Source organism: Fundulus heteroclitus, chromosome 18, assembly GCF_011125445.2.
Source record: "Fundulus heteroclitus isolate FHET01 chromosome 18, MU-UCD_Fhet_4.1, whole genome shotgun sequence".
Classification (NCBI taxonomy): Eukaryota; Metazoa; Chordata; class Actinopteri; order Cyprinodontiformes; family Fundulidae; genus Fundulus; species Fundulus heteroclitus.
In genome coordinates, this window is record NC_046378.1 from 7,964,554 (window position 1) to 7,976,564 (window position 12,011).

A 12,011-nucleotide genomic window follows, 5' to 3' on the forward strand; every position below is an offset into this window, starting at 1 on the left:
CAAGAGTATGTGAACGAAACGGATGAAACAGGGATGCAAAACTGCATTAAATTGTTATTAGGGAATGTTATAAAATGAAACATTTATAGGAACCAGTCATAGGTGCAGCTTTGTTTTTTTAAATGGATGTCATCGCATCAGTCACCTGGCTCCATTCTACTCAGGATCCCTCTTTTTTTTCCCAAAAGTGACACACTGTGGCAACACGGCTATTTTTCCCCATCTAAACGAGTTTCCTTCCAAATATGATTCCGTAAACAATTTAGAATCCTTTTATATTATTCTAGAAGTGGTCAACATTGCTTCACTAAATACATTCTTGAACGTCAAACCTTTGCCGACTTTGAAGATAGTAGACACTGCCATCTTGTGGCGAGATCGGAGCATAGACAAGGTATTAAGCAAAAAGAAAAAAAAAAAACAAAAGAGGCTATTTTGTTGTCACAACATTTATTTCCAAGAATCAGTTTTGTTTATTCAACATGTATAAGTTGGCATAGATAAACCATACGGGCAGCCTCACATTAAGCAAAAAAAAAATAGAGTGTCAAACACAGCGGTCCACGAGGCAGATCAGTCCTGAAATGAGACAATAATGTTATAGAAGAAGCTTTAAAAAAATAAAATGAATAAAAAGAAAGGAAGAGAAAAGAAAGATCTGAGCTTCATAGCTGCCATCTTTATTTTAACGATCTATTCCAGTTGAGTCTGTTCAGGCCGACTAACAGAGTGGCTTGTTCCACAACCTCCCTTTTATGACTCCTGTTAAACTCTTTATCTCTCACCATCTCCCACTCAGGGCTGGGTTTTATTTTTTCCTCAAGCATGGGAGAAAAAAAAAAAAAAAAAACAAAAAAAAAAAAAAAGTATTTTGCAACGACTATCCAACAGTGTGACCGCTAGAGGTCCAAAGCCCATATATTGACAAAGAATCCTGAAACATAAAGTAGCTCTTACATCATTTTAGGAAGAAAAAAATAAAATCTTACAATTTCCCATATTCTAAGTTTTACCTCGGTAAGCTAAAAGGTTATTCACAAATCATCCTAGCCCTTAGAGCCGAGGAGGACTTTTAGCGAGCCTGAGAGTGTCTTAAGCAGGAAATATGGAGGAAACAGAGAGAGCTGATTGGCTGATCCACCGCCTAAACAATGGAGGAAATGAGGACAAACTGTTTTTAATAATCACACAATTATAATGTGTAGGTAAGAAACTTTATCATCCCCATGGAGGGAAATTAGTTTCAGAGGCCTGACGGGTAAAAGGTGCAGCTGTAGTAATGTCATTTTATTGAGGATAAATAAAGATTAGGAAAAATCTTGAATAATCATGGATAAAAAGTGGAGAAATATAAAAATATATTTAAAAAAAAAAAAAAAAGGAAAGGATTTTCTGCATTGCATAATGATGTCAGCGGCCTAAATGGTCATCTAGAAGTTTACTTGTGTGGCGCCATCTCCTCGCTTTTGATTCACATCCCAGGCCGGTGCGTAAAAGCACCAAGATGCGCAGACAATATTGATCTCTGGCAATACGCTTCAAAATCAGTTTATCTGATCCAGGGACCAATGTACCCTTCAACACTTCTCTATTCTCCCAGAAGTGTGTGGACATGCTGCTGTTCGTTTCTTTTTTTTTCCCCACATTATTTTGCTCCATTTTAAGTCAGCCGTTTTGCCAAATATGCTGATGCTGACAGGGGAGTGTCAGTGCGCATTGATATCAGATAAGGTAGTAAAATGACTGGTGAGGGAACACAACAATAAGCACAGCAAAAATAATATGCAAACATTTTGATGCTGTGTGACAATTCTGCTGAGTTTCATCATCGGGATACAGGCCTGTTAATCCAGTCTGATCAGTTAATTTGTCTCCTAGGAGCGCATTTGTGTGTTTGTATTATCAACCAATCACAGGGTCACACCTAGCCACGGCATCAACCACACCTGCTCACAAAGATAAAAAAATAATAATTCTGTCATCTCCTTTCTCAGCTGCTTTGAGTCACTTTTAACATAAGACTCCAAGGAAGGAATTTTTAGGCTAATATGGGCGCTCTGAGAGGACAGAGAGAGACTGAAATATAGATTCTGATCTATGAACAGAGCTAGCAACATAGACGACGGGGGCGTGGCCATGAGAAAACTTGCAGTGCTAGTAAGACCTGCTGTGGATGCTGTACAAACACACACCCTTACAAAAAGGCCATGATTCTGCAGTCAACCCTTGAACCGAGGCGTGACCGGTATGTTTCCCCGTTTGGCTGCATTTCATCGGCTTTTCTAGGTTTTCTACAAACGCCAGATATGAACAAGGAAACACAGAGATTAACCTGATAATCTGCCAGGGTTCTCTGTCAAAGCCAACAGAAATAGATGGTTATTAAAAATGGTGGATACTGTACCTCATTGCTGCTAGATGATGATGACGATGATGATGAACCGCTGTCTTTACCTTCGTCCCCTTCTTTCTTTTCCTTCTTTTCCTTCTTCTTTTTGCTACTGCCATCCTTGGACTTCTCTTTGTCCTTGTGGTCAGACTTGGACTTGTGGTCAGACTTGTTCTTGTCTTTGTCTTTTTCCTTGTGGTCAGACTTGTTCTTGTCTTTGTCTTTTTCCTTGTGGTCAGACTTGTCCTTGTCTTTGCTATCAGACTTGTCACCCTGAGAACAGGAAGAGTTTGGGCAGAATGAAACTCTGATGAGTGATGCCTGATAGGACAACTCGTACATCTAATGTAGAACCAGAACTGCACTGGCTCTTTGTTTTAAAATAAAAAAAATAAATAAAAAGCCTCTGGCAACATGCAACAGAGGTAGTATTTTCACATGAGCAACTCCCACAAGCCTTACACAAGCTTACACACATCAGCACCAAATCAGCATAGTTTATGTCTGACTTGCCTCCACTAAAAACGTCTTACAAAAGACCAAATGGTCTCCTACCTTCTTGTCTTTATCCTTGTTTTTGCTCCAAGGCCAGCTCAGCTCGTCCTTCTGTGCCTCCGTCTTCTTCACCTCCTCATCTTTTCCACCCAAAGCTGCAAACGGACAGTGGTTGAAGTGTTTGGGGGTTTAAAAAAAACAAAGAAGAATCACAAACTGATTCGTAAGGGAAAGCTTTTTTATTAATATTATTGCCCCCATTTCACAATCTGCTGCCAGGCGCTTTACTTAATAAATTCTCCTGCAACCACAGACGGATCCCTGTCAGGGTCAGTGTATGTTTTGGTCATTGGATTTTCGTTTCAGAAACAGGAATTGAAAAAACAAAAACAAATGGCCATTTGATTTTTGTTTTAAAATACAAAAAAGAAAATCGAAATACAAAGCTTTTATCTTTTTCATTGTCCATAAGCGAAAAGTGAAATTTGAAAAATTATTTGAAATTCATTTTCCATTTCGGGTAAGAAAAAACAAAAATGGTTTAAAACGTAAACGAAAAAGAGGCTCGTTTGTTCATATTCCGAGACCGGAAGTGGTCACTTCTGCATTGCAAAAGCACCACATTTTTCAGAATAAAATGTCTTAAGAACCTTACGCAGATTTGATTTTAGACACGACAAAACAAGGCTTGTCATCCATACAAATCTCAGCGCAGATATCCCAGGTGAGAGGGGGAGTAAGACGATATTTTCTAAGAAAAGTGAGGCGATTTTCCAATGAACATGGTTGAGTTTACTGCGGTCAAGCCAGCCGCCACTGTGGACACGGCAGTCATGCCAGCCCTCCCTTCATTTTGAAGGTCATGCGAACACCATGCATTACGGTAGCAATGCCTGAGACTACTTTCCAAAATAAAAGCAATGTGTTTGACGTGTATCAACCTATTCTATTCTTTGTTTTGTTACACATGTGGACTTCAGTTAGTTGAAATAATTTCTCACAGCTTTATGTAATACTTCTTTATTATTCAAGCCTGCTGGTGAATATGGAAATATATATTTTGGTCATAGTCACTGTTTAGCCTGAATAATTACTAAAAAAAAATAGCCAACAGCCTTAAACAGGCTTGCTGTTGCAATGACTCAGAAAAGTGAAAATTTGCACAGGGATATTAAAACAATTGGTTTTTCTAAGTGACTACTTTCACTTACAGATAACAGATTAGGATCTTGACATGTTACTCATCAAAATCCATATACATGATGTGGAATTTCTAAATTAAACCCCTCCAAAATCTCTACATTAAGTCAATTTCACATAAGTTTCTGGCAATGTTGTTACTAAACGGTACATTTTCAGGGGATACTGTCACTTCAGCCTGACAGTAGAACACCTCCAGATGTTGCGCAACAAATTTCATCCACATCTGATGTGGAATTTCAAAGTGAAAGCCCTTCAAAATCTCGCTATATATTCACTTTGACCTAAGTTACTGATAATGTTGCTACTAACCCTTATGTTTTAAGTGAAAATTTTTGAGTCAGAGTGACAGTAGAACATCTCCAGAGGCTGCTCAACAAAGCTCATTAAGATTTGATATGATGTTCCAACATGACTATATACACTATATTGCAAAAGTATTCGCTCCGCCATCCAAATTATTAGAATCAGGTGTTCCAATCACTTCCATGGTCACAGGTGTATAAAAACTACGCATGCAGACTGTTTTCACAAACATTTGTGAAAGAATGGGTTGCTCTCAGGAGCTCAGTGAATTCCAGCATGAAGCTGTGATAGGATGCCAGCAGGCAAAAAATCCAGTTGTCAACTTTCCTCGCTCCTAAATATTCTTGAGTCAACTGCTGTATCATGAGAAAATGGAAATGTTTGGGAACGACAGCAACTCAGCCACGAAGTGTTAGTCCACGTAAACTGTCGGAGCGGGTTCAGTGGATACTGAAGTGCATAGAGCGTAGAGGTTGCCAACTTTCTGCAAAGTCAATCACTACATGATTCCAAACTTCATGTGGCCTTAAGATTAGCTCAAGAACAGTGCAGAGAGCTTCATGGAATGGGTTTCCATGGCTGATCAGCTGCATCCAAGCCATACATCACCAAGTGCAATGCAAGGCATTGGAGACACGTTCTTCTGAGTGACAAATCACGCTTCTTCATCTGCAAATCTGATGGACGAGTCTGGGTTTGGCGGTTGCCAGGAGAATGGTGATTGTCTGACTTCATTGTGCCAAGTGTAAAGTTTGGCAGAGGGGGGATTATGGTGTGGGTTTGTTTTTCAGGAGCTGGGCTTGGCCCCTTAGTTCCAGTGAACGGAGCTCTGAGTGTTTCCACAGACTAGACATCTTGGACAATTCCATTTTCTCAACTTTGTGGGAACAGTTTGGAGCTGGCCCCTGCCTCCTCCAACATGACTGAGCACCAGAGCACAAAGCAAGGTCCATAAGGACATGGATGGAAGAGTTTGATGTGGATGAACTTCACTGGCCTATACAGAGCCCTGACCTCAACCCAACAGAACACCTTTGAGATTAAATATAGTGGAGACTGAGAGCCATGTCTTGTTGTACACCATCAGTATGTGACCTCACAAATGCATTTCTGTAAGAATGGTCAGAAATTCCCATAAACACACTCAACCTTGTGGACAGCCTTTCCAGAAGAGTCAAAGGCAGGTGAGTGAATACTTATACAATACAATATAGTAGGGCTGTGCATAAAAATCGATATAAAGATTAATATCGATATTTTTAAAAACGATTTAATATCGATATTCTGGCTTTCAATATCGATATACCTCCCAACCTCTAGGGGGCGTAATTTTTTTTTTTTTTTTTTTTTTTTTTTTTTTTTTCCAGTGTCCTGTCCAGCAATATGGCAATAGGAATTGATGTCTCAATGCCAAATAGAGCTCGACAGATTTTGCTTTTACAAGTGGAGCAAACGGCTTTCGCCATAGTGCTCCACTTGATTTATGCTTGTAAATAGCTTTATTATGATTCCTGCAAGGAGAATTTCAAATTATATGGACATAACAATGGGAGAGTAAAGGAAGAACAAAAAGTGAAAGAAAAGAAAAAAAAGAGTAGAGGTGAAAGAAAGAGGAGATAAAAGGGAGAGAATGATAAAACCTTCTTTGTCTGCTCCATCACCTGGAGACACAAAAAGAACAGCACAACCAACAGACATAAAGCAACAGATACACTCGAATAACACCTAGATGCCATTGCTAAATCATATATATTATTATGTAAGCTGACATGTGTAATGTGATATTTGAAAAAAGAAAGTGAAAGAACATAAATAAATAAATTACAAGATTACTGTATATAAGTGAACACTTAATACCTGGGACCCAGCACCTGTGGGAGATGTGAAAGTGCACTAGTTTAGGTGAACATTATCCAGAAATAGCTTGATAGTGATTGTGGAGAACCGAAGACCCTAGGGGGCGTTATTACAGCGCAACCATTACAGTTCACAGCGAAGGAGAGCGAGTGAGACGAATTTGTGGAACGGCCGACAGGATTTTAGAAGCTCCTTTGACCCTAAAATCAGATGTTTGGGCACATTTTTGGTTTCTGTGACACGTTAAATGCATTGAAGCAAATGCACTTTATTTTCCTGTTAATATGTCTGTGATCAATAAATAGAACATAAACATAATATTTGGCTGATTTTGGTGATTGAATCACTGAGCATTAATTCAAAGTAATAAATATCGATATTGGAATCAAATCAAGCTGAGCTATGTATCGAGAATCGTATCGTATCGTGAGCTGTGTATCGAGAATCGTATCGAATCGGCTCATCCTAGATGATACCCAGCCCTACAATATAGTGTATATTAGGTTTCTCAATGTATTGAAAACTAAATATTTTTTGTCATACACAGATAAAAATAATCATTAATATGAATTAAAAAAAATTACTAGCCAGTCTAAGAAGAAAGCACACAGAACATTTTTGTTGTGATCTTTCTATAATTTGGACAAAAGAGACTCTCAGTGGAACTTTGTCTTATTTGTTATTGGCTGAATGAATGTATCGCATAAAGCCTTGTTTTTCCGGGAAAGAAGGATGTCCAAGAATCAGCGAGAGTAAGTAGGCCTATGACTCTAAGATACAACAGTTAGATTCTGTCTCTTATTTTCAATATGAGAAGCCATATCACAAAGGATGACCAAAGTTTTATGAATATCGGGCTTGTTGAATTACAACATAAGAGCATCGTCCAGCTTTTTTGGACACACACACAAACACACATAATTTTGATAAACTTTACAGTTGTTTTATGTTTTTAATCCACTTTCACATTTTTAAAAGTAACAAATCTGTTATCAAAAGAAAAGTATTAATTGAACCTGAATGTTAAGGTGTGTTTTACATTGATCACATTCTTGTTCAACAATAGCTGCATGCTACCCTTTCAGAATATTAACAATGACAACATCAGATGTGGATGCAATTTGTTGAGCAACATCTGGAGGTGTTCTACTGTCATGTTGAAGTGACAGTATACACTAAAAACCATTCAATATTGACAGCAACTTAGGTCAAACTGACTTAACATAGAGATTTTGGAGGGCTTTTATTTTGGAATTTCACATCATGTAGATGGATTTCGATGAGTAACATCTTGAGATCTTAATCTGTCATCTGTAAGTGAAAGTAGTTACTTGGGCAAACCAATTGTTTTAATATCCCTGTGCAAATTTTCAGTTATCTGAGTCATTGCAACAGCAAGCCTGTTTAAGCTTGTATGCTATTGTTTTAGTAGTTATTTAGGCTAAACAGTGACTATGACCAGAACATATATTTCCATATTCATCAGCAGACCTCAATAATAAGGAATATTACACAAAACTGAAATAAATTATGTAAACTAACTGTAGTCGACATGTGTAAAAAAATAATAATAATAAAATACCCTGATGCACGTCAAACATATTGCTTTTATTTTGGAAAGTAGTCTCAGGCAGTAGGAACCACATCCGGTTTCCGGAGTATGAACAAACGAGCCGTTTTTCTGTTTCTGTTTAAAAGCTTTTTTGTTTTTTGTTACCCAAAATAGAAAATTAAATTCAAATAATTTTTCAAATTTTACTTTTCCCCTTTTGACAGTGAAAAAGATAAACGCTTTGTATTTCGATTTTCTTTTTTGTATTTTACAACAAAAATCAAATGGCCATTTGTTTTTGTTTTTTCAATTCCTGTTTCTGAAACGAAAATCCAATGACCAAAAGATACACGGACCCTGTCAGCGGGGGGAAACAAACCCCGCTGTCGCAGATTTAAACTTACCCGACGACAGATCAAGATCCATTCTGCTGATGCGTTTTCTTCGAGCCTGGCTGCCGCTGACAGTTCAACTCTCCCCACTTTCAGGAAGACTGACTGAGCCGCACCTAAAGCTCCTGCCCCGGTTAAGCCCCGCCCCCCGCCCAGGTGGAGCCACTGTCAGAACCATAGACATCATATACGTAGACGCGTCGTTGGGCGGAGGTTCGCACGTCAACGTCACCGCCATATTGTATGTGGCAGAAAAAAGTTAAGCTCTGTTGTAGTGAACGTGGATCAGAGAAGATTCCTGTGCTGCATGGAAATGTATTCGGGCTGATTTCACTACTTGTATCTGCCTTCTATAAACTAAGGCTGCACCATGTTGCAAAACTGACACAGTAAAGCTGCAGAGTGGTAACACTAGGAAAAAGCTGTGCAAGACCTATTCTTTTCAAGGTTTTTAGCTTGCATACAGTACAGACTAAAGTATTTAGACATAGATGTGCACATATAGATTTTCAAGTATTATAAATAAGACAAATAAATAGCTGTGGTGATTTTATATATAATATATATATATTATATATATATATATATATATATATATATAATATATATTATATATATGTATATATAATATGTATCTATATATATAGGTATATATATATATATATCTCTTATCTAATACTAGATCTATATATCTATTTAATATATATATATACTCATCCATCCTCCATCCATTTTCCAAACCGCTTAATCCCTCGTGGGGTCGCGGGGGTTGCTGGTGCCTATCTCCAGCGTTCACTGGGCGAGAGGCGGGTTACACCCTGGACAGGTTGCCAGTCTGTCGCAGGGCATATATATATATATATATATATATATATATATATATATATATATATATATATTTATATATATATATATATATATATATATCCATCCATCCATCCATCCATTTTCCAAACCGCTTAATCCCTCATGGGGTCGCGGGGGTTGCTGGTGCCTATCTCCAGCGTTCACTGGGCGAGAGGCGGGGTACACCCTGGACAGGTTGCCAGTCTGTCGCAGGGCATATATATATATATATATATATATATATATATATATATATATATATATATATATATATATATGTATGTATGTATGTATGTATGTATGTATGTATGTGTGTGTGTGTGTGTGTGTGTATGTATATATATGTATGTATATTTGTGTGTGTATGTGTTATAAATATAAGGATCAATTTGTTAAATCTAAACATTGTGGTCTTCATTATTTAATAAAACTGTGTCACATGTCAAACTTCAGGAACAGACTTTTTGGGGGAGTAAAAGACCTAGGACAATAAAGTAAAAAAAAAAAAAAACATAAAAGTGATAATGTTATGAGAAAAACGTCATATTTTTTTCATAACATTTCTCATGAGAATTAAGAGGGAACATTTCCAGAATAATCACAGTTTGCAGAAATATTTCACTCCTGGAGTAATAGGGCCAGGTTAGATTATTTTAATTATTTTTATTCTTTACGAGAATAAATTCAGGAGAATGAAATGAAAGGGATACGAAAATAAACTTGTAAAATTACAAAAACAAAAATACTACGAATACAAAGTATATTCTGAGATTAAAGTCCCTCTGATACTGTTTAAGTGACTGAGTAACTGCAGATTTGCCACGTTTAAGATGGCAGACACATAGCAGCATAGGCAGAACCCGCCCAACTACTCTTATATTATGTCTATGGTCAGAACAATGTCAGATTAGTTGTTTCAAGAAGATAAATAAACATGAAGATAAATAAAGACAATAGTGCATTTGAATCATGTAGCCTATTGAGTAATTGCAGAGCTGGAACATGTTTATATTGAAACTGAATGATTTGCAATTCATTTCGTATATGTGCATGTGTGTTTTTTTGAAGGTGAACTTTTAAACTGTTGCCAGACACACTGATGTTTCTGCAGAGTTGTGGTGCATGTTTTTTTGTGGTGTTTGTGCTGTCAAAGTACATTCAAGGTGTTGGGGGGGGGGGGGGGGTGAAAGGCAACAGCTTCCACAGTCCTCAGGGCCTTGAATTAAACTCATATTTATGGTAATGTTGTTGACCTCACACTGAAAATTTTAGGAAAGTTCAAACTTAGGTTGAAGATGAAAAGGTGGGCAAAGCCCACTGTTACTATAAGGTAGAGGAGATGTCGTGCTGTGGGTTTGTTTCTCCTCCAAAAGAGCTGGGGGGACTTTGTTGAAGTCCATGCTATCACAAACCAGGACATTTTTAATCAACACTTGATGATCCAAGAAAGCCCAGCAGAGGATGTACTTCCTGCGGCAGCTGAAGAAATTCAACCTGCCAAGGACAATGATGGTGCACTTCTAGTCCTCCAACAGTGGGTCCATCCTCACCTCCTCCATCACCATCTGGTACGCTGGTGCCACCGCTAAGGACAAAAGCAGACTGCAGCGTGTCATCAGGTCTGCAGAGAAGGTGATTGGCTGCAATCTTCCATCTCTCCAGGACTTGTATGCCTCCAGGACTTCTAATTGTGTCCATTGGATTTTGAACGGCCACTCCTGGACCGTTCAAACTACCTGTTTGAATAAAGTCTGATCAGCCCAACAAACCGTGTATCTTTTCCTTACAAGCTGTCCTTGCAACAACATGCATGTAGCAGTCAGTTTCATTGAGGTCGTATCTTATTCCATGTTCTCCTTTTGTGCCAGACTTAGACATCCTGTCTGTAAAAAGGAGCGCTACCGCAGGTCATTCATTCCTGCTGCCATCAGATTATACAATGCTGCACAATAGCTGTAACAATAACTGCAATTATAACTGTAACCACAACAGTTAATCGTAACTAATAACCTACGTGCAATGTCTAATGTGCAATTCTCTTCAAAACATTGTGCAATATTCCTGAAAGAAGTGACTTCTGCTGCTATTACACCTGAATATATGTCAATACACATGTATACACGTCACTGTGAAGGTGCATAAGATATCCTCTGCCTTATTTCTATTTTGTATTATTTATGCTTATATGAGGACACACTGTATATACCTCGCTACATATGAATCTGTTGGCCCACAGGAAGCTTCGAAGGCAACTCGTGATTTTGAGTCTTGCAATCTCTGCTGGCCCTCCAGATCCATTGAATGCTGTATGTGGAGTTTCATGAGCAGACAAGTCTCTCACTATGTGGTGGAACCACACGGTGCCACCTTTTGACTTCTCTGTGGATCTAGATGTTAAGCCCACATCAGCAACTTTTTGTTTTTTGCTACAATGGGGGGTTGATGTGTCTTCCTCATCTGATGTAGCCTCTGTTTTCGCTGATCTTTTTTGGCTGCAGCCATATATATATATATATATATATATATATATATATATATATATATATATATATATAAAAGATTGTTTTCTGCCTACAACATTTACAAAGTTTAGCAGGCCAGAGTTGCTGGCTGCTAAACTGACCTGCTAAACCAGATTATCCTGCGTGTGGGTGGGGTGGGGGTTGCTGGCACGGGCACGGCTCATTAATTCAACTTTTTACACGACAATGGGAAGCAGTTGCTCGAATGTTGGACTTATTCCAACATTCGAGCAACTCCCTTTACCTTCTAAAAAGTTTAGGAGGGCAAACGGAAATACGGAAACAGAAGTATCTGTTATGAACTAGAATCAGGCAAACCCAGTATTCAAACCAAACAAGTGAGGTGAAGGCAAAAAACAGGATTTAATAATAAAACAGGGACAGGCAAGGCTCAATGGTCAAAATGGCAGTCCAAAATCCGGTACACAAAAGGCAGTCCAAAATAGGCAGAG

The 12,011-nt window shown here is 38.2% G+C and overlaps 1 protein-coding gene across 2 annotated transcripts; it reads right to left on the reverse strand.

Moving 5' to 3' along the window:
* Positions 1 to 430: 430 nt before the first annotated feature.
* On the reverse strand, positions 431 to 8,345 carry LOC118566742 (TRAF3-interacting protein 1-like). 2 transcript variants are annotated; one of them, XM_036150032.1, is made up of 4 exons: positions 8,204 to 8,345; positions 2,945 to 3,039; positions 2,405 to 2,662; positions 431 to 579 (listed from the first exon to the last, which is right to left on the reverse strand). In XM_036150032.1, exons 1-4 carry the CDS (start codon positions 8,223 to 8,225, stop codon positions 574 to 576), a joined length of 381 nt encoding a protein of 126 aa, XP_036005925.1. In that variant the 5' UTR covers positions 8,226 to 8,345; the 3' UTR covers positions 431 to 573. The 2 variants fall into 2 exon arrangements, with proteins under 2 accessions (XP_036005925.1, XP_036005924.1); XM_036150031.1 differs by lacking the exon at positions 431 to 579 and having other exon boundaries at positions 1,642 to 2,662.
* Positions 8,346 to 12,011: the final 3,666 nt, after the last annotated feature.